General features: G+C 42.5%; 1 protein-coding gene across 1 annotated transcript in view; it reads left to right on the top strand.

Moving 5' to 3' along the window:
* The window catches only part of LOC100380654 (periostin), a 74439-nt gene that overhangs the window by 33718 nt on the left and 17519 nt on the right, over nucleotides 1–23202 (top strand). The window contains exons 8-17 of the mRNA XM_045717456.2: nucleotides 611–823; nucleotides 1728–1862; nucleotides 2523–2671; nucleotides 6636–6772; nucleotides 6895–7025; nucleotides 7804–7934; nucleotides 18349–18451; nucleotides 18931–18998; nucleotides 19184–19229; nucleotides 19320–19373. Coding sequence (XP_045573412.2) covers nucleotides 611–823; nucleotides 1728–1862; nucleotides 2523–2671; nucleotides 6636–6772; nucleotides 6895–7025; nucleotides 7804–7934; nucleotides 18349–18451; nucleotides 18931–18998; nucleotides 19184–19229; nucleotides 19320–19373 — 1167 coding nt within the window. The remainder of the gene's footprint in view (nucleotides 1–610; nucleotides 824–1727; nucleotides 1863–2522; nucleotides 2672–6635; nucleotides 6773–6894; nucleotides 7026–7803; nucleotides 7935–18348; nucleotides 18452–18930; nucleotides 18999–19183; nucleotides 19230–19319; nucleotides 19374–23202) is intronic.

The raw sequence follows: 23202 nt of genomic DNA, 5'->3' as shown, positions 1-23202 counted from the left end.
CTCTCTCTCTCTCTCTCTCTCTCTCTCTCTCTTCTCTCTCTCTCTCTCTCTCTCTCTCTCTCCCTCTCCCTCTCTCTCTCTCTCTCTCAAACAATTACCTATTTATGGTTGAAGCTGTTAAATTTTGAGAGAGCCCAGGAAGAAACATGTCACCTTGTGGAACCTTGTGGAACACCCAACCGCCCATTCTGAACAGACTGACTGTCCTGGTCTAGTCTGGTCTCAGCATCTCAGAGTAGGAGTGCTGATCTAGAATATGTCCATATGATATTTTTTAATTATGATATAAAAAAGGCCAAACTGATCCTAGATCAGCACAGAAAACCTCAGAGTGTTGTCATCCTGTCCTGTCCTAGTGTGGTTTGACAGGAAGGATGGATGGATGGATGGTCTCTGATAGTGTAAACTGCAGCAGTCATCATGGCTGTTTTCCCTATCTGACGAAGGCCTTGAGGCCGATACGTAAAGCTTAATTGCTTTATTTTTTTGATGACCTTTCACAGTCAACCTCCGTGCTCACTTCTGCTGTATAGGTGATCTAACACGTTTCCGTGTTTCCCTCTCTCCTTCCTTACCTCTCTCTCTCTCGCCCTCTCTCTCTCTCCCGTAGCCCTGGTGAACTACCACCTGTTGAACAGTGTGCAGTGCTCTGAGGCCATCACGGCAGGCTCCGTGCACGAGACAGCGGAGGGAAGCACCGTTGAGATCGGCTGTGACGGAGACAGCCTGACGGTCAACGGTATCAAGATGGTCCTGAAGAAAGACATTGTCACCACCAACGGAGTCATCCACCTCATCGACCGGGTCCTCATACCCGACTCAGGTAAGTCTTGTTCCCACGACGATAACCCTTTCGCATAACGTAGAAGTCCCCAGGGTAAGAAACTGCAACGGATTCAACATTTCCCCAATCCAAAATCCAACCCCTAACTCAATCAATCAATCAATCAATCAAATATATTTGTATTGTGGGTTGACTGCACAAAGGAGTAAACCACACTTTCACTCATAAGCAATTTGTCAGTACGCCCAGAACATTGCTCTGGGAACTAGACAGAGTGATACAATATCTCTGTTTCAAGGTAAGAAGCCTGGTGTGGTATCAGTCAAGTCACATAAAAGAACCAACCGTGCTTTATATGACTTGTTTGTATAGCAGTTTATAGGGACTGAAAGAGAACCTCCTCCTTCAGAGTTTCATCTGGCTTGTTTTGAGTTTGTGAACGTCTTCCGCGTGTGTTAATAAAGTTTGCTTCATTTGCTTTGACTTTGAGTCCTTAGCGGTGAATTTCCACGACATCCATTGACACAAACTTACAGATACCCAGCCTAGAACCCCACAGATCAAGTAAATGTAGAGGCAGAATCACTAGGAAATACTCCCTAGAAGGCTGGGTGTTCTTCTGGCTGCACCAGAAGTCCTTTGTCTTGAATCTGAATGGATCACCATGGTTTCACTCAGTTCCCTGGTAGTCTACATTGAGTTTCTACAACCATCTGAAGTTTTTCAGATCTACTGTGCATGTGTAGCACTTTGTGACATCGTTTGATGTAAAAAGGGCTTTATAAAGACATTTGATTGAATTTGATTGATTTAGAAAAACGGGTTTATGGTTAATTTCAGACTGGGCTAAAATGCTTGGCACACTATAGGGCTTGTATGTAGATGTTATGATGTGTGTTGTCGTTGTTGTTATCTGATGTTTATGTGTTGTTTCCGCTCAAAGCCAAGGAGGTGCTGGAGCTGGTTGGTGAATCCCAGAGCACCTTCAGAGACATGGTGTCAGAGCTCGGCCTATCAGCTGCAATGAAGCCAGAGACAGAGTACACGCTATTGGCTCCCCTCAACACAGCATTCTCTGGTGAGTACACGCGATTGGCTCCCACAACACAACTTTCTCTGGCGAGTGCTTCTATTGGCTCCCTCAACCCAACTTTCTCTGGCGAGTGCCTCTATTGGCTCCCCTCAACCTACATGGCACATAACAACCCCTTTTCGACTAGGGCTTAAAGCCCAATAACCTAAGCCCAGGAACTGCAGCCTGGAACTTAAGCACTTGGTCTAGACTAGAGATATTGGATAAACCCTGTTATTTTGGCCTAGGACAACACAATGGAAATGGACTATAGGAACTCTGGAACCAACAAGCACCAGGTTTAGCCCACAGTGGAAAAAGGGAGCTAGTGATTGTTTACTCCTACAGATGCTGTATCTTAATTTGATCATCCTGTTGTTGCAGGAATTTTCCAGCACAGCAGTAAATGCAAACTTGTAGTGTATTTAAGGTTTTAAAAAGGCTTCTAAAGTTTGTAATTTCCACTTAAAAATGTCAGACTTGATTTGCCATAAAGAAAAATGTATCCACCCCTTACAAAAAAAAAATGTCCATTAGTTATAACAATTCACATTTCCTGTTGCTGTAGGATTATTTACTGCTGTGTGAAACTGGATCAAATGAAGATACGGTATCTGTACGTTAGTATTTGGTTTAACTCTCCTGTACATGTCCCTTGTGTTGCAGATGAGGTGATGTCTTTAGACCAGAGCCTGTTGAAGGTGATCTTGGAGAACCACATTCTGAAGCAAAAACACAAACTGAGTGAACTCTACAACGGACAGCTGCTGGAGACCATCGCTGGAGACCGACTACGCGTCTTCATCTACCGCACCGTGAGTGAGAGAAAGTGTGTGTGTGTGTGTGGAGTGTGTGTGTGTGTGTGTGTGTGTGTGTGTGTGTGTGTGTGTGTGGAGTGTGTGGAAGGGAGGGAGGGTTGTGTGTGTGGAAGGGGGACGGTTGTGTGTGTGTGTGTGTGTGTGTGTGTGTGTGTGTGTGTGTGTGTGTGTGTGTGTGTGTGTGTGTGTGTGTGTGTGGGTGGAAGGGGGGGAGGGTTGTGTGTATGTGTGTGGCACAATCCGGTAAGATCAGTGAGTGTCTCTTTATTAACAACAGCTTGTTGCGCAAAATCTCTAATATTAAGGAAGTCTGGAGGTTCTGCTCACCTGAGGTAGAGTACCTCATGATAAGCTGTTGACCATGCTATTTACCAATAGAGTTTTCATAGCTGTCTGTTTACCACCACAAACTGATGCTGGCACTAAGACGACACTCAACGAGCTGTATAAGGCCATAAGCAAACAAGAAAATGCTTATCCAGAGTGGGTGCTCCCAGCGGCCGGAGATTTGAATAATGCAGGAAAACCGTTTGATCTAATTTCTACCAGCGTGTTACATGTGCAACAAGAGGGATAAAAACCTCTACACCACCTTTACTCCACACAGAGACGCATACAAAGCTTCTTCTTCGCCCTCCATTTGGTAGATCGGACCATAACTCTATCCTCCTGGTTCCTGCTTACAAGCTAAATTTCAAACAGGAAGTACCAGTGACGCGCTCTATACGGAAGTGGTCCAATGAAGCGGATGCTAAACTACAGGACTGGTTTGGTTCACTAGCACAGACTGGAATATGTTCTGAGATTCATCCGATAATATTGAGCGGTTTACCACATCAGTCACCGGCTTCATTACTAAGTGCATCGACGACGTCATCCCCACAGCGACCGTACGTACATATCCCAACCAGAAGCCATGGATTACAGGCAACATCTGCACTGAGCTAAAGGCTAGAGCTGCCGCTTTCAAGGAGCAGGACACTAATCCGGACGCTCATAAGAAATCCATCTACGGCCTCCGACGAACCATCAAACAGGCAAAGCGTTAAAACAGTACTGAGATCGAATCCTACTACACCGACTCTGATGCTCGTCGGATGTGGTAGGGCTTGCAGACTATTAAGGATTACAAAAGGAAACCCAGCCGCGGGCCTCCCATTGATCCGAGCCTACCAGACAAGCTAAATGCCTTCTATGCTCACTTCAAGACAAGCAACACTGAACCATACATGAGAGCACCAGCTGTTCCGGATGACTGTATGATCATGCTTTCCGTAGCTGATGTGAGTGAGACCTTTAAACAGGTCAACATTCACAAGGCCGCAGGGCCAGTCGGATTACCAGGAAGGTTACTCAGAATGCACTGACCAGCTGGCAAGTGTCTTCACTGACATTTTCAACCTCTTTCTGTCCCAGTCTGTAATACCTTCATGTTTCAAGCAAACCACAATATCCCTGTGCCTAAGAATGCCAAGGGAACCTGTCTAAACGACTACCGACAGAGCTGTAGTTGAGCGGGTCGAGCACTTCAATTTCCTCGGTGTCCTCATCACCAAGGACCTATCATGCTCCAAACACTCCAACACAGTGGTGAAGAGGGCACGACAACGCCTCATCCCACTCAGGAGGCTGAAAAGATTTGGCATGTGCCATCAGATCTTCAAAATGTTCTACAGCTGCACCATCGAGAGCATCCTGACTGGCTGCATCGCCGCCTGGTATGGCAACTGCTTGGCCTCCGACTGCAAGGCAGGGTAGTGTGTCCGACCAAGTACATCACTGGCGCCAAACTCCCTGCCATCCAGGACCTCTATACCAGGCGGTGTCAGAGGAAAGCCCCAAAGATTGTCAAAGATCCAGCCACCCAAGTCATAGACTGTTCTCTTTGCTACTGCATGGCAAGTGGTATCGGAGTATCTGTCACCTAAAGGCTCCTGAGCAGCTTCTACCCCCAAGTCATTAGACTGCTGAACAGCTTCTACCCCCAAGCCATCCGACTGCTGAACAGCTTCTACCCCCAAGCCATAAGACTGCTGAACAGCTTCTACCCCCAAGCCATCAGACTGCTGAACAGCTTCTACCCCCAAGCCATAAGACTGCTGAACAGCTTCTACCCCCAAGCCATCAGACTGCTGAACAGCTTCTACCCCCAAGCCATAAGACTGCTGAACAGCTTCTACCCCCAAGCCATCAGACTGCTGAACAGTTCATCAAATGGCCCCCCGGACTATTTACATTGATTCCCTTTATTATTTATTTATTTATCTTAATTGTTCTGCACTGACTCCCTTACACTGACTGGGCTCTATGTATACTGACTGGGCTCTATGTACACTGATTGGGCTCTACCCACACACTGACTGGCCTCTATGTACACTGACTGGACTCTACCCCACACGACTGGGCCAGCCTGCGGCCCCCCCGCTGGGCTCATGTACACTGACTCCCTTGCACTGGCTCCCTTGTACTGGCTCCCTTTCACTGGCTCCCTTGCACACTCAGTAGACTAGGGGACTAGGGGTCTCGAACCTTTTCTAGCATGAGAGCTACTTTTAAAAATGAAGCATGTTGCTAGCTAAAATGTATTTCTGTAGCTTTCAAATTCCTCTCTTCTGTTCTCCCCTTCAACTCTTCCCCTGGTCCTTAGCGTACAAGATAATGTTTTCTGTCAATATACCTGATAAAATAATGGCTAAAAACAACTTTAATAGGATCCGCATAAAAGAAGGACTTTTTTCATAAAAGTAGTGCACTAGGCCTTTACTAGTCCTGTATTAGAGGACCACTGGGCCTTTACTAGTCCTGGGCCCTGGGCCACTGTCCGAGAGGAAGACGGGCCACAGCCGGGGCCCTGGCCTTACTAGTCCTGTATTAGAGGACCACTGGGCCTTTACTAGTCCTGTATTAGAGGAGCGGCCACTGCCGGGGCCCTGGGCCTTACTAGTCCTGTATTAGAGGACCACGGCCACAGCCGAGGGCCCTGGGCCTTACTAGTCCTGTATTAGAGGACCACTGGGCCCGCCGAATAGTGAAGACTGGATCACAGCCGAAGAGTCGCAATGTTAGACAGTTCAAATGTTATATTATTGGCTATGTACAGTGTTGTAACAATGTGCAAATAGTTGAAGTATGAAATGGAAAATACACTCTCTCCCTCTCTCTCGATTGGAATGCATTGGATGGGTGGATGGATGGATGGATGGGTGGATGGATGGATGGGTCGATGGATGGGTGGATGGATGGATGGGTGGATCGATGGATGGGTGGATGGATGGATGGGTGGATGGATGTATGGATGGGTGGATGGATGGATGGGTGGATGGATGGATGGATGGATAGATGGATGGATGGATGGATGGGTGGATGGATGGATGGATGGATGGATGGATGGATGGATGGATGGATGGATGGATGGATGGATGGATGGATGGATGGATGGATGGATGGATGGATGGGTGGATGGATGGATGGATGGGTGGATCGATGGATGGGTGGATGGATGGATGGATGGATGGATGGATGGATGGATGGGTGGATGGATGGATGGATGGATGGATGGATGGATGGATGGATGGATGGATGGATGGATGGATGGATGGATGGGTGGATGGATGGGTGGATCGATGGATGGGTGGATGGATGGATGGATGGATGGATGGATGGATGGATGGATGGATGGATGGATGGATGGATGGAGTGGATGGATGGATGGATGGATGGATGGATGGATGGATGGATGGATGGATGAGTGGATGGATGGATGGATGGATGGGTGGATGAGTGGATGGATGGGTGGATGGGTGGATGGGTGGATGGATGAGTGGATGGATGGGTGGATGGGTGGATAGGTGGATGGATGGATGGATAGTTAGAAGTGATTGATTGATTGATTGATTGATTGATTGATTGATTGATTGATTGATTGATTGATTGATGTACGTGTCTCTATCTCTATCTCTAGGCTGTGTGCATTGAGAATGCCTGCATGGTGCGGGGCAGTAAAGAGGGCAGCAACGGAGCCCTTCACCTGATGAGGTCTCTCATCAAACCAGCTCAGACCACCATCTACAAGGTTCTCATGGCAGAGGGACGCTTCAAGTAAGGACATCCAAACCAATGTGTTAATTTGATTGATTGGATTATTAATTTAATGAGTGATTTGTTTGATTGATTGATTGGTTGAGTGATTGGTTTCTCTATCTCTATGTATCTGTCTGTAGTATCTTCCTGCACCTGATGAAGACTGCAGGTCTGACAGAGCTGTTGAAACAGGAAGGCCCCTACACCGTGTTCGTACCCACAGATGAAGCCTTCAAGGGGCTCACAGAACAGGACATCACCTTGCTGGCTAGTTAGTACTCTGTCTCTCTTTCCATCCTTCAATCTTGTTAGCAATCTTCTTTCATTCTTCATCCACTTTACTACATAGGACAGGTACCAGCAATGTAGAGGATGTCTGTTGGAGAATTCAGTGCTTCTACCTGTCCAGTTCTTTGAGTTTAGTGCTTCCTACCTGTCCAGTTCTTTGAGTCTACTGCTCCCCACCTGTCCAGTTCTTTGAGTCTACTGCTCCCTACCTGTCCAGTTCTTTGAGTCTACTGCTTCCTACCTGTCCAGTTCTTTGAGTCTACTGCTCCCTACCTGTCCAGTTCTTTGAGTCTACTGCTCCCCACCTGTCCAGTTCTTTGAGTTTAGTGCTTTCGACCTGTCCAGTTCTTTGAGTTTACTGCTCTTACCTGTCCAGTTCTTTGAGTCTACTGCTCCCCACCTGTCCAGTTCTTTGAGTCTACTGCTCCCCACCTGTCCAGTTCTTTGAGTTTAGTGCTTTCCACCTGTCCAGTTCTTTGAGTTTAGTGCTTGACCTGTCCAGTTCTTTGAGTTTAGTGCTCTCCACCTGTCCAGTTCTTTGAGTTTAGTGCTTGACCTGTCCAGTTCTTTGAGTTCAGTGATGGCACCGATCCAGTTGTTTGAGTTCAATGCTTCACCTGTCCAGTTGTTTGAGTTCAGTGATGGCACCTGTCCAGTTGTTTGAGTTCAGTTCATAAAAGGAGATCTAAGTGGTAGAGGGAGCCACTGTTGAGATACATATTTGTGTAACTCCTGTTTTTCTTGTGTGATGTTATCATTAGGTGACGTGAACGCTCTGCGGACCATCCTCCTGTACCACTTCAGTAACGGAGTGTTCATCAACGGCGGACTGGAGGGAGGGGTCACCAACCTGCTCAAGACCATCCAGGGACACAACCTGCAAGTGCTGTCTGTATGTACACTAAACCATTCTCATACAGTACACACTTTAATTGTTTGTTGTCCTAGGCTACATGGCTAAAATGCTTGCACACTAGCCTAACTTCCATTCATGGATGGAGAAAGCAATGTTAGCTAGTTAACATTTAGCCTTCTACATCTAGCTACATATTGAACTTCCATCCTCTCAGGTCAGGGGCACAACAATGTATGAATTAATGCTTGGATCAGAATTGACTGTATAATCCTTGGCCAGTACGGAGAATTAAGTAAAACCACAAGTCCAAATCGTTAATTCCATCCATGGCTAATTTAGAAAAGGGACAATTTTAACTAGCAGGTTAGCTAGCCACCGGAGTACAACGACACAACGAGATGCAACAATTAAAGTTTTCTGTCAATGACATATGCTCTCAAAGGGATTTGATACCAGTGATGTCAAATCCAAACTGGTTTCACCTTGAAACGTTTCTTTGGTGCGGCAGGACCATTCACAGTTCAGCTCACTCAGTTTAGCTCAATGCCGATCTGCAAATTGTTATACTATTTTTCTTTGTTGTCAAGGGAGGTGATACTCATTTGGACCAGACAGCATCAGATAGATGGCCTACAGGTCGAGAGACAGAGGGGTGCTGTTTCGCTCACTCGGAGGCTTTCTCCGGTGCGATACATTCAGCCTCTTGTGAATTGAAGGAAAATTCTGAAACAGAGAGAAGACACATTATTATTATATATTTTTTTTAAATAATTTTTCGGGGGGGGAGAAGCCTGGCTTCCCTTGGTATCCATGGATACACGCCACTGGTGGCAGGTTTGCGATTCTGACAGGTTCCACTCAGTTTGCACTCATGTCGTTTTTTTTCCGGTGGCAACACGCAGCTAGAGACGCAGGCGTCATTTGGTTAGCTAGCAAGAACTTGAACTACTGTTATCCAGTTATCTCTTGTGTTCGCAAATTCCCTCTGTTCTATCTACTCTGATTTCAGAGCACTTTCGTCAGAAGTGTGCCAGAGCACAGAACAACTGATGGATTTACGAACTCGCAACACCCGCTAAATACGACCTGGTGTCAGTAAACATAGATAAAAAAAAAAAGTTATAGTTATTCAAGAACGTTCTAGATAACACGTAAACAGCCTGACCAGTTCTGTTACAACGAGTAAAATGGTCATTAGTGAGGTTCTCTCATTCGATGTCTGGAAGTAGCTAGCTAGAAAGCTAGCCGACTTTAGCCAGTTAGCTTGGGTGCTTGGTTGGGATAAGCACCCAATTGGTAGGCAAGCTGCAGAAGGACGAAGAGGCTACAATTCCCCATCGTTTATCAGTGAAATTGTGACGGCAAACTAGCTGAAAAAAAGTTTGTGTGGGTTTATCTAATGTTCCTTCGTTAGATTTTTAGCTCATCTTGCTCTGGCTAGCATTAGTTGTTGATCTTGTTGATGTGTATAACTGAGGGAGAGAGAGCCTACCTTTTCCTGGTTGTTTGACCAATAGGGCTGTAGTAAGGTTCCCGAATGTAAGAGGACTCCCGTGGTATTTACATATTTGCAGAAATCCATTCAGGTGGATTTTGTGGCTTTTGGTGAATGTGTTCTAATGATCTAAAGTCACATTGTTGCTACTTCCTGTAAACACACAGTCCAGTTCATAGTGAATGATGGCAGGCCCTACTGCCTGTAAACACACAGTCCAGTTCATAGTGAATGATGGCAGGTCCTACTGTAAACACACAGTCCAGTTCATAGTGAATGATGGCAGGCCCTACTGCCTGTAAACACACAGTCCAGTTCATAGTGAATGATGGCAGGTCCTACTGTAAACACACAGTCCAGTTCATAGTGAATGATGGCAGGTCCTACTGCCTGTAAACACACAGTCCAGTTCATAGTGAATGATGGCAGGTCCTACTGCCTGTAAACACACAGTCCAGTTCATAGTGAATGATGGCAGGTCCTACTGTAAACACACAGTCCAGTTCATAGTGAATGATGGCAGGTCCTACTGCCTGTAAACACACAGTCCAGTTCATAGTGAATGATAACAGGTCCTACTGCCTGTAAACACACAGTCCAGTTCATAGTGAATGATAACAGGTCCTACTGCCTGTAAACACACAGTCCAGTTCAAAGTGAATGATGGCAGGTCCCTACTGCCTGTAAACACACAGTCCAGTTCAAAGTGAATGATGGCAGGACCGTGTGGCAAATGTCTTGTTTGTATAAAGGCCTACTGTAGCTCTGATTGGCTATAGCTCACCGGTCTGTGTAGACTCCTGTCCTGGACAAGACAGATGTTTTATTCCGTTTTATTTACTGCAGTGTCTATTAATTTGACCAAAATGGCCGCTTTCCCACTCTATTGCCTATAGAATTTTCACATTCCTTACTATACCTAATTCCCAAACGTTCTAAGAATTTGTGAAAATGACCATATTTAAGTGGTCGCTTGTCAGAAAATGTAAAAAAAAAAAAAAAGTGTTGTATTCTTGCTGGGGGTGTACAATATATGAACAGATTTGAATAAGATGTAATGTTGATAAAATGCTGACAGGTTTTCCACTTTAAATGTACCAATGTTTCACACACAGGTTATTTTCAAAGAGATGGCTGACAACAGCAAGCGCACTGCAATAAAAAACACACACAGTTCCACTCAGCAGATGATGACCATTTGAAACTTAACTTCTTGTTGAAAGATGTTTTTTGAAAAGGGAGAAGCTAACAAATTAGCAAAAACATCCACTTTGATAACACCTGTTGGAGCCACTGCAATCTAGCTGACAACAAAAGCTTAGCGTTGCTAGACCTTGGGAAATCTACAGCTGTCGGTCCTACCCATTAAGTCAAACTGTGAACGTTTGATTCCACTGTCACTCCAAAATGTTTCCCTAATATAGTTGAATGGCCGATGCCTTTATTTACTATCTGATAGCCTAGCCAATGGCTGACTTAGCTAGCTAGATTTATCTCCCCAGAGACCAGCAAAGAAAAATCCTGATTGGATATTTTTTCTCTTCAGCGTTAACACTATCTATTCCAACAAAAAAACTGAAGAGATTAAATCAGAACGTCGTTAAAAATAATAATATAATGAACATTATTATTATAATCATTATTTTATAACTCCTTAGGCCCATTGTTCCCCGCTGTGTTTGGGTTAGTAATCATTTGTAGAGTGGATCTATTTTCCATCAGCGTTTTCTCACTATTCTGAATGTCTACAGAATCAGTATGTTGTTCTGAAATATGAACACAGAGATACTGGAAATTTAGAACTTTTATTATGGTGCTGATTTGACAAAATTACAATTATGGTCTTAAATTGGACTCGCATTCTTCTGGTGTCGTTCTTGACTCAGTCTCACCCTCCCGGTCTTGGACCCCTTGTCTCTGTCTTGACTCAGTCTCACCCCCCCCACGCGGTCTTGGACCCCTTGTCTACGTCTTGACTCAGTCTCACCTCCCCGGTCTTGGACCCCTTGTCTCCGTCTTGACTCATTCTCACCCCCACCCCCCTCCTGGTTTTGGTCTTGACTCGGACTTGATTTATGTGGTCTCGAACACAACACTGCTCTGAGGTAGTCCCAGAGGCAGAGCAGACGGAAACTTAGTAGGCAGCATTTCCTCTCATTACTGTCTGCAATTACATCATTATCCTGGGGAAACACCCTTCACTACCACAAGCCAAGGGTTACAGTAACAAGACTTACATGAACTCTTACAGTGCATTCGGAAAGTATTCAGACCCCTTTACTTTTTACGCATTTTGTTACGGTACAGCCTTATTCTAAAATGGATTCAACTGTTTGTTTCCCTCATCCACCTACACACAATACCCCATAATGACAAAGTGAAAAAAGGTTTATAGAATTGTTTGAAAATGTATTAAAAAACAAAGAAATTAAATATCACGTTTAAATAAATAATCAGACCTTTTACTCAGTATTTTGTTGAAGCATCTTTGGCAGCTGTTACAGCTTTCAGTGTTCTTGGGTATGACGCCAAAATCTTGGCACACCTGTATTTGGGGAGTTTCTCACATTCTTCTCTGCAGATCCTCTCAAGCTCCGTCACGTTGGATGGGGAGCATCGCTGCACAGCTATTTTCAGTTTTATCCAGAGATGTTCGATCGGGTTCAAGTCCGAGCTGTGGCTGGGCCACTCAAGGACACTCAGAGACTTGTCCCGAAGCCACTCCTGCGTTGTCTTGGCTGTGTGCTAAGGGTTGTTGTCCTGTTGGAAGGTGAACCTTCACCCCAGTCTGAGGTCCTGAGTGCTCTGGAGCAGGTTTTCATCAAGGATCTCAATTTACTTTGCTCAGTTCATCTTTCCCTTGATCCTGACTAGTCTCTCAGTACCTGCCATTTAAAAACATCCCTACAGCATGATGCTGCCACCACTATGCTTCACCGTAGGGATGGTGCCAGGTTTCCTCCAGATGTGATGCTTGGTATTCAGGCCAAAGAGTTCAATCTTGGTTTCATCAGACCAGAGAATTTTGTTTCTCATGGTCTGGGAGTCCTTTAGGTGCCTTTTGGCAAACTCCAAGCGGGCTGTCATGTGGCTTTTACTGAGGAGTGGCTTCCGTCTGGCCACTCTACCGTAAAGGCCTGATATGTGGAGTGCTGCAGAGATGGTTGTCTATCTGGAAAGTTTTCCCATCTCCACAGAGGAACTCTGGAGCTTTCTCAGAGTGGCCATTAGGTTCTTGGTCACCTCCCTGACCAAGGCCCTTCTCCCCCGATTGTTCAGTTCTTGGTGGTTCCAAACTTCTTCCATTTAAGACTGATGGAGGCCACTGTGTTCTTGGGGACCTTCAATGCTACAGACATTTTTTGGTACCCTTCCCCAGATCTGTGCCTCGACACAATCCTGTCTCGGAACTCTACGGACAATTCCTTCGACCTCATGGCTTGGTTTTTGCTCTGACATGTACTGTCAACTGTGGCACCTTATATAGACAGGTGTGTACCTTTCCAAATCATGTCAAATCAATTGAATTTACCACAGGTGGACTCCGATCAAGTTGTAGAAACATCTCAAGGATGATCAATGGAAACAGGAGGAACCTGAGTTCAATTTACAGTCTCATAGCAAAGGGTCTGAATACTTAATAAGGTATTTTTTTTTTAATTTTTTTTTTATACATTTCTAAAAACCTGTTTTTCTTTGTCATTATGGGGTATTGTGTGTAGATTGAGGGTTCTTTTTTGTTTAATCTATTTGAAAATAAGGCTGTTTCATACCAAAGTGTAGAAAAAGGGAAGGGGTCTGAATACTTTCCAAATGTACTGCACATATAATGAATGACTTAGGCTAGCAGTTTGTTCAGGATCATAGAGCTAGTTACCATAAGATGTTAGGTCAAATGGTCAGGACTCTCCACCTCTCTCTCTCTCTCTCTCTCTCTCTCTCTCTCTCTCTCTCTCTCTCTCTCTCTCTCTCTCTCTCTCTCTCTCTCTCTCTCTCTCTCTCTCTCTCCTCTCTCTCTCTCTCTCTCTCTCTCTCTCTCTCTCTCTCTCTCTCTCTCTCTCTCTCTCTCTCTCTCTCTCTCTCTCTCTCTCTGGGAAAGGGTGAGAGAGGTGAGGAAACGTGGGAAAGGGTGAGAGAGAGGAAACGTGGGAAAGGGTGAGAGAGAGGAAACGTGGGAAAGGGTGAGAGAGAGGAAACGTGGGAAAGGGTGAGAGAGATGAGGAAACGTGGGAAAGGGTGAGAGAGATGAGGAAACGTGGGAAAGGGTGAGAGAGATGAGGAAACCATGTCCCCCTGTGGCTCAGTTGGTAGAGCATGGTGTTTGCAATGCCAGGGTTGTGGGTTCGATTCCCACGGGGGGCCAGTACAGAGAAAAAAAGAAAAAAAATGTATGAAATGTATGCATTCAATACTGTAAGTCGCTCTGGATAAGAGCGTCTGCTAAATGACTAAAATGTAAATGTAAATGAAACGTGTGAGAGAGATGAGGAAACGTTGGAAAGAGTGATAGGAAGAGGAGTGGAGAGAGAGGAGATGACATGTAATCGTCAGAAAGCCAGATGCTATTCGTTTTGGCTGAACTCCACAGATACAGACTCTGAAGGAACAGATTTTTTTTTAAATTTGTTTATTTTACTTTTACCTTCTTTTTTTTAACCTTTATTTAACTTGGCAAGTCAGTTAAGAACAAATTCTTATTTTCAATGACGGCCTACCGGGGAACAGTGGGTTAACTGTCTTGTTCAGAGGCAGAACGGGGGGGGGGGGGGTAGCTGTAATGGGAGGAGATTATTGGCTATTGTCTAAATGGGGACGTGAAGACAGACAGGAAGTAAGAAGTGACCTTACATATCCTGAGGTGAAAATGTGTGTGTGTGTGTGTGCTTGAGTGTGTGTCTTCATAGGGAGTGCGTGTTCACAGAGTTAGAGATAGTGGCTCAAATTAAGGGTTAGAGAGAGAGAGAGAGACACTCTAAGTCGAGGGTTAGAGAGAGAGAGAGAGAGAGAGAGAGAGAGAGAGAGAGAGACACTCTAAGTCGAGGGTTAGAGAGAGAGAGAGAGAGAGAGAGAGAGACACTCTAAGTCGAGGTTTAGAGAAAGAGAAAGAGAGAGAGAGAGAGAGAGAGAGAGAGACACTCTAAGTCGAGGGTTAGAGAGAGAGAGAGAGAGAGAGAGAGAGACACTCTAAGTCGAGGGTTAGAGAGAGAGAGAGAGAGAGAGAGAGAGAGAGAGAGACACTCTAAGTCGAGGGTTAGAGAGAGAGAGAGAGAGAGAGAGAGAGAGAGAGAGAGACACTCTAAGTCGAGGGTTAGAGAGAGAGAGAGAGAGAGAGAGAGAGAGAGAGAGAGACACTCTAAGTCGAGGGTTAGAGAAAGAGAAAGAGAGAGAGAGAGAGAGAGAGAGAGAGAGACACTCTAAGTCGAGGGTTAGAGAGAGAGAGAGAGAGAGACCCAGAATAGGAGAGAAACTGTTCTGTCTCTCACTGGACATGTCCGTCCCCAGAGACACAAGTCGACAGTTAAATTACAGGAAATTAGTTTCCCTGGGGGCACAGAAAGTTAAAGTTCCAAAACCTCCAACAATGGGAGGGACATGCCATCTGGAACTCGCCATCTGGAACTGCCATCTGGAACCGCCATCTGGAACCGCCATCTGGAACCGCCATCTGGAACGGCCATCTGGAACCGCCATCTGGAACCGCCATCTGGAACCGCCATCTGGAACCGCCATCTGGAACCGCCATCTGGAACTGCCATCTGGAACCGCCATCTGGAACTGCCATCTGGAACCGCCATCTGGAACTGCCATCTGGAACCGCCATCTGGAACCGCCATCTGGAACCGCCATCTGGAACCGCCATCTGGAACCGCCATCTGGAACCGCCATCTGGAACGCCATCTGAACTGCCATCTGGAACCGCCATCTGGAACCGCCATCTGGAACCGCCATCTGGAACTGCCATCTGGAACCGCCATCTGGAACTGCCATCTGGAACCGCCATCTGGAACCGCCATCTGGAACTGCCATCTGGAACCGCCATCTGGAACCGCCATCTGGAACTGCCATCTGGAACCGCCATCTGGAACTGCCATCTGGAACCGCCATCTGGAACCGCCATCTGGAACTGCCATCTGGAACCGCCATCTGGAACTGTCATCTGGAACCGCCATCTGGAACTGTCATCTGGAACCGCCATCTGGAACTGCCATCTGGAACTGCCATCTGGAACTGCCATCTGGAACTGCCATCTGGAACCGCCATCTGGAACTGCCATCTGGAACCGCCATCTGGAACCGCCATCTGGAACTGCCATCTGGAACTGCCATCTGGAACTGCCATCTGGAACCGCCATCTGGAACCGCCATCTGGAACCGCCATCTGGAACCGCCATCTGGAACCGCCATCTGGAACCGCCATCTGGAACCGCCATCTGGAACCGCCATCTGGAACCGCCATCTGGAACTGCCATCTGGAACTGCCATCTGGAACCGCCATCTGGAACTGCCATCTGGAACTGCCATCTGGAATTGCCATCTGGAATTGCCATCTGGAACCGCCATCTGGAACTGCCATAGTAGGAGCGTTGTTTTCCTCCTGTGTGTTCCATGGTCTCGGGCGTTTAAGGACATTGTACCTGTACCGTTTTGGGACTTGCCTATTATTACAGACGAATACATTGACATCTCTGCTCTCCTGCGCTTGACTCTTCAGCTGCCCTTCAGTACGATTACGCAACAATGTCCTGATGTTATTAGAGAGGGAATCATTATGACTGGGTGTCCACTGCTGTTATCGTCCTACAGTGTAATTATCTGTAAGCGCTGTCTGTTATCATCATATATCATTGTTGCTGTTATATCTCCCAAGTGAAACTTGATCAATGACAACTTAATCAATGTAATGGTTTTCCTACACACTGTTAGTTAAGATGTTAGGTCCCTAAGCAGTTTGACCAGTGGAGATGGGGAACGGCACCTCCGTACCTTCAGGCTCTGATCAGGCCCTACACCCAAACAAGGGCACTGCGTTCATCCACCTCTGGCCTGCTGGCCCCCCTACCTCTGCGGAAGCACAGTTCCCGCTCAGCCCAGTCAAAACTGTTCACTGCTCTGGCAACCCAATGGTGGAACAAGCTCCCTCACGACGCCAGGACAGCGGAGTCAATCACCAACTTCCGGAGACACCTGAAACCCCACCTCTTTAAGGAATACCTGGGATAGGATAAAGTAATCCTTCTAACCCCCCCCCCCCCCCTTAAAAGATTTAGATGCACTATTGTAAAGTGGTTGTTCCACTGGATATCATAAGGTGAATGCAACAATTTGTAAGTCGCTCTGGATAAGAGCGTCTGCTAAATGACGTAAATGTAAATTATGTAAATGAGATGACATGTCGGGGTACAGACAGCCAATGGAACTACAGTTCTGTGTTGGCTGGAAAACGCTGTTGGTGCGTAGATCATGTTTTGGAGTTCATTTGAATATCTTAAGTTTTTAATTAACTATAGCTAATGTTTACATTTCAATTAAAACACAGTTCATGTAACTGAATAACATTTATAATAATAACAATTATTATTATTACATGTTATTAGCTCTCCCAGGTGCTCCATCCACTTATACTGTACTCCATCCTATCACTATTGGTTATAGTAATAACAATGTTTATAACTGTTTATAACACTTGTGCACCTGTCATAACAAGGGACCTAACTCCATCCACATATACTGTACTCCATCCTATTACTATTGGTTACAGTCATAACAATGGTTATACCTGTTTATAACACTTAGGACCCTTGTTATAACTGGTGAACAACTCTATCCATGTATACTGTACTACATCCTATTACTATTGGTTAAAGTAATAACAATGGTTATAACTGTTTATAACTCTTAGGAGCCTTGTTATAACTGGTGAACAACTCTATCCATGTATACTGTACTACATCCTATTACTATTGGTTACAGTCATAACAATGGTTATAACTGTTTATAACTCTTAGGAGCCTTGTTATAACTGGTGAACAACTCTATCCATGTATACTGTACTACATCCTATTACTATTGGTTAAAGTAATAACAATGGTTATAACTGTTTATAACTCTTAGGAGCCTTGTTATAACTGGTGAACAACTCTATCCATGTATACTGTACTACATCCTATTACTATTGGTTAAATTAATAACAATGGTTATAACTGTTTATAACTCTTAGGAGCCTTGTTATAACTGGTGAACAACTCTATCCATGTATACTGTACTACATCCTATTACTATTGGTTAAAGTAATAACAATGGTTATAACTGTTTATAACTCTTAGGAGCCTTGTTATAACAGGTGAACAACTCTATCCATGTATACTGTACTACATCCTATTACTATTGGTTAAAGTAATAACAATGGTTATACCTGTTTATAACACTTAGGACCCTTGTTATAACTGGTGAACAACTCTATCCATGTATACTGTACTACATCCTATTACTATTGGTTAAAGTAATAACAATGGTTATAACTGTTTATAACTCTTAGGAGCCTTGTTATAACTGGTGAACAACTCTATCCATGTATACTGTACTACATCCTATTACTATTGGTTAAAGTAATAACAATGGTTATAACTGTTTATAACTCTTAGGAGCCTTGTTATAACTGGTGAACAACTCTATCCATGTATACTGTACTACATCCTATTACTATTGGTTAAAGTAATAACAATGGTTATAACTGTTTATAACTCTTAGGAGCCTTGTTATAACTGGTGAACAACTCTATCCATGTATACTGTACTACATCCTATTACTATTGGTTAAAGTAATAACAATGGTTATAACTGTTTATAACTCTTAGGAGCCTTGTTATAACAGGTGAACAACTCCATCATGTCTATCATTGGTAATCCTATAGTTATAGCATTAGTTATAACACCGTTATGACTGTGTTGTACGACAGGTGAACAAGTCCATCCACGTGAACTCGCTGGACGTGTCCGACATTGATCTGATGGCCACCAACGGAGTGATTCACGTGGTGAAGAACATCCTTTACCCTGGGGGTGAGTTACCTGTGTGTGTGCGTGTGTGTGTGTGTGTGTGGCTCGTGCGTGTGTGTGCTCGTGCTCGTGCATGCATGTGTGTGTGTGTGTGTGTGTGTGTGTGTGTGTGTGTGTGTGCTCGTGTGTGTGTGTGTGCTCGTGCGCGTGTGTGTGTGTGTGTGCGTGTGTGTGTGTGTGTGTGCTCATGCGTGTGTGTGCTCATGCATGTGTGTGTGTGTGCTCGTGCATGCATGTGTGTGTGCTTGTGTGTGTGTGTGTGTGCTCGTGTGTGTGTGTGTGCTCGTGCGCGTGTGTGTGTGTGTGTGCGTGTGTGTGTGTGCTCGTGCATGCATGTGTGTGTGTGTGTGTGTGTGTGCTCATGCATGCGTGAGTGTGTGCTCGTGCATGCGTGCATGCGTGTGTGTGTGTGTGTGTGTGTGTGTGTGTGTGTGTGTGTGTGTGTGTGTGTGTGTGTGTGACCATGTATCTGTGATCTCCAGACCTGCCTGTGGGTCGCGAGTCCCTGCTGGTGCTGCTGAAGAAACTCATCAATTACATCCAGATCAAGGTAGCGCAGCTGTGTGTGTGTGTGTGTGTGTGTGTGTGTGTGTGTGTGTGTGTGTGTGTGTGTGTGTGTGTGTGTGTGTGTGTGTGTGTGTGTGTGTGTGTGTGTGTGTGTGTGTGTGTGTGTGTGTGTGTGTGTTTTCTGTCTTACCTTATTCCAACCTCTCATTTGTTGTTGTTGTGTTTTAGTATGTCTCTGGATTCTCCTACTCCAAAATCCCCCTCACCTTCATCAGTAAGTTCATCATTACCGACTTCATCATCGTCGTCGTCGATTGTTCTGAACATTGACGTAATACCAGCTTTGTGTTCGTTTGTTTTGCAGAGAGGACAATCACCACGACATCTCACGTCCAATCGGAATCCGACGTGGAATCAGGTAAACAGATGTTTAAGTCAATATAATAATATAATAATATAATATAATATAATATAATAATATAACAATATAATATAATATAAAATAATAATATAATAATATAATATAATAATAATAATATAATATAATAATAATAATATAATAATATAATATAATAATATAATATAATGATAATAATATAATATAACAATATAATATAATATAATATAATAATAATAAAATAATATAATAATATAATAATAATAATATAATAATATAATATAATATAATAATATTATAATATAACAATATAATGATAATAATATAATATAACAATATAATATAATATAACAATATAATATAATATAATAATAATAAAATAATATAATAATATAATAATAATAATATAATAATATAATATAGCAATATAATATAATATAACAATATAATATAATATAATACTAATAATATAATATAACAATATAATATAATATAATATAATACTAATAATATAATATAATATAATAATATAATATAGCAATATAATATAATATAACAATATAATATAATATAATAATAATAATATAATATAACAATATAATATAATATAACAATAATATAATAATAATATAATATAACAATATAATATAATATTATAATATAATAATATAATATAATAATTTAATAATAATAATAATAATAATAAAATAATATAATATAATAATATAATATAATAATAATAATAATAATAATAATAATAATATAATAATATTATATAATAATATAATAATATAATAATAATATAATAATAATATAATAATATTATATAATAATATAATAATATAATAATATAATATAATAATAATATAATAATATAATAATAATATAATATAACAATATAATATTATATAACAATAATATAATAATAATATAATATAACAATATAATATAATATAATATTATAATATAATAATATAATATAATAATTTAATAATAATAATAATAATAATAAAATAATATAATATAATAATATAATAATAATAATAATAATATAATAATAATATACTAATATTATATAATAATATAATAATATAATAATATAATATAATAATAATATAATAATATAATAATAATATAATTTTAACATTTAACATTAATAATAATATAATATAATAATATAACTAAATACATTGACTCCTTTAGTTATTTATGTTTGAAGTTCTAGCAGTGTCCCATTTCTGAAATTCAGCGGGTTGGACGTCAGTCCTACGGCAGCCTTGTATGTTACTGTAGCGACCTGGCGATTTTGTCAAGGGGTTCAGATCTCTTGGCATAATGGCTCAAGTGTCGGACAGCGGTTGTTCTGAGAGACAGAGGCTGATCCAGTAGTTTACCTTCCATGTGGAACGTTGACATCTGTCCCTTTCTATCTTCCATGTGGAATATCGACCTCTCTCCGTCCCATGTGGAATATTGGCCTCTGTCCGTCCCACGTGGAATATTGTCCTCTGTCCCTCCCATGTGGAATATTGACCTCTTGTTGATAAGGTAGCCTAATTGGTCTCTTGTTGATGAAGTAATTGGTCTCTTGTTGATGATGTAATTGAGCTGTCACTGTATCGTTACTAGAGAAGGAGAGTCCAGGCCAGTATCTGTCCTTTTGGGTCTGAGCCCAATCCAACGTGAGCCTGTATTTGACTAGGTGGGACGTTTGCGTCAATTTCTGAAACATATGACTATTTTACACCGTTTTAACCTCTTACATCTAGACGTTCCGCTAGCGGAACACCTGCTCCAATATCCAATGATAGGCGTAGCGCGAATTACAAATTCCTCAAAAATACAAAAACTTCAATTTTTCAAACATATGACTATTTCACAGCATTTTAAAGACAAGACTCTCCTTTATCTAACCACACTGTCCGATTTCAAAAAGGCTTTACAAAAAAAGCAAAACATTAGATTATGTCAGCAGAGTACCAAGCCAGAAATAATCAGACACCCATTTTTCAAGCTAGCATATAATGTCACAAAAACCCAGAAGACAGCTAAATGCAGCACTAACCTTTGATGATCTTCATCAGATGACACACCTAGGACATTATGTTATACAATACATGCATGTTTTGTTCAATCAAGTTCATATTTATATAAAAAAAACAGCTTTTTACATTAGCATGTGACGTTCAGAACTAGCATACCCCCCGCAAACTTCCCGGGAATTTGCTAACAATTTACTAAATTACTCACGATAAACGTTCACAAAAAGCATAACAATTATTTTAAGAATTATAGATACAGAACTCCTCTATGCACTCGATATGTCCAATTTTAAAATAGCTTTTCGGTGAAAGCACATTTTGCAATATTCTAAGTACATAGCCCAGCCATCACGGGCTAGCTATTTAGACACCCGGCAAGTTTAGCCTTCACCAAAATCAGATTTACTATTATAAAAGTTTGATTACCTTTTGTTGTCTTCGTCAGAATGCACTCCCAGGACTGCTACTTCAATAACAAATGTTGGTTTGGTCCAAAATAATCCATCGTTATATCCGAATAGCGGCGTTTTGTTCGTGCGTCCCAGACACTATCCGAAATGGTAAATCAGGGTCGTGCGCATGGCGCAATTCGTGACAAAAAAATTCGAAATATTCCATGACCGTACTTCGAAGCATGTCAACCGCTGTTTAAAATCAATTTTTATGCAATTTATCTCGTAAAAAAGCGATAATATTCCGACCGGGAATCTCCTTTTCGGCAAACAGAGGAAAAATCACAAAGACGGGGGCGGCCAGGTCACGCGCCTAAGCCCACACTCCCTTGATCGGCCACTTGAGAAAGGCGATAATGTGTTTCAGCCTGGGGCTGGGATGACGACATTCTGGTTTTTCCCGGGCTCTGAGTGCCCATGGAAGACGTAGGAAGTGTCACGTTAGAGCAGACATCCTTTGTAAAATATAGAGATGGCAAAGAAGTTCAAGAAATGGTCAGACAGGCCACTTCCTGTAAAGGAATCTCTCAGGTTTTGACCTGCCATTTGAGTTCTGTTATACTCACAGACACCATTCAAACAGTTTTAGAAACTTTGGAGTGTTTTCTATCCAAAGCCAATAATTATATGCATATTCTAGTTACTGGGCAGGAGTAGTAACCAGATTAAATCGGGTACGTTTTTTATCCAGCCGTGAAAATACTGCCCCCTAGCCATAACAGGTTAAAGACAAGACTCTCGTTAATCTAACCACATTGTCCGATTTCAAAAAGGCTTTACAGCGAAAGCAAAACATTAGATTATGTCAGGAGAGTACCCTGCCAAAAATAATCACACAGCCATTTTCAAAGCAAGCATATATGTCACAAAAACCAAAACCACAGCTAAATGCAGCACTAACCTTTGATGATCTTCATCAGATGACACTCCTAGGACATTATGTTATACAATACATGCATGTTTTGTTCAATCAAGTTCATATTTATATCAAAAACCAGCTTTTTACATTAGCATGTGATGTTCAGAACTAGCATACCCATCGCAAACTTCCGGTGAATTTACTAAATTACTCATGAATAACGTTCACAAAATACATAACAATTATTTTAAGAATTATAGATACAGAACTCCTTTATGCAGTCGCGGTGTCAGATTTTAAAATAGCTTTTCGGCGAAAGCACATTTTGCAATATTCTGAGTACATAGCCCGGCCATCACGGCTCGCTAATTTGACACCCACCAAGTTTGGCCCTCACCAAACTCAGATTTACTATAAGAAAAATTGGATTACCTTTGCTGTTCTTCGTCAGAATGCACTCCCAGGGCTTCTACTTCAACAACAAATGTTGTTTTGGT

This window comes from Salmo salar, chromosome 04 (assembly GCF_965601325.2).
Source record: "Salmo salar chromosome 04, fSalSal1, whole genome shotgun sequence".
In the NCBI taxonomy this organism is placed as follows: Eukaryota; Metazoa; Chordata; class Actinopteri; order Salmoniformes; family Salmonidae; genus Salmo; species Salmo salar.
This window is presented reverse-complemented; position numbering and strand designations above follow the sequence as displayed.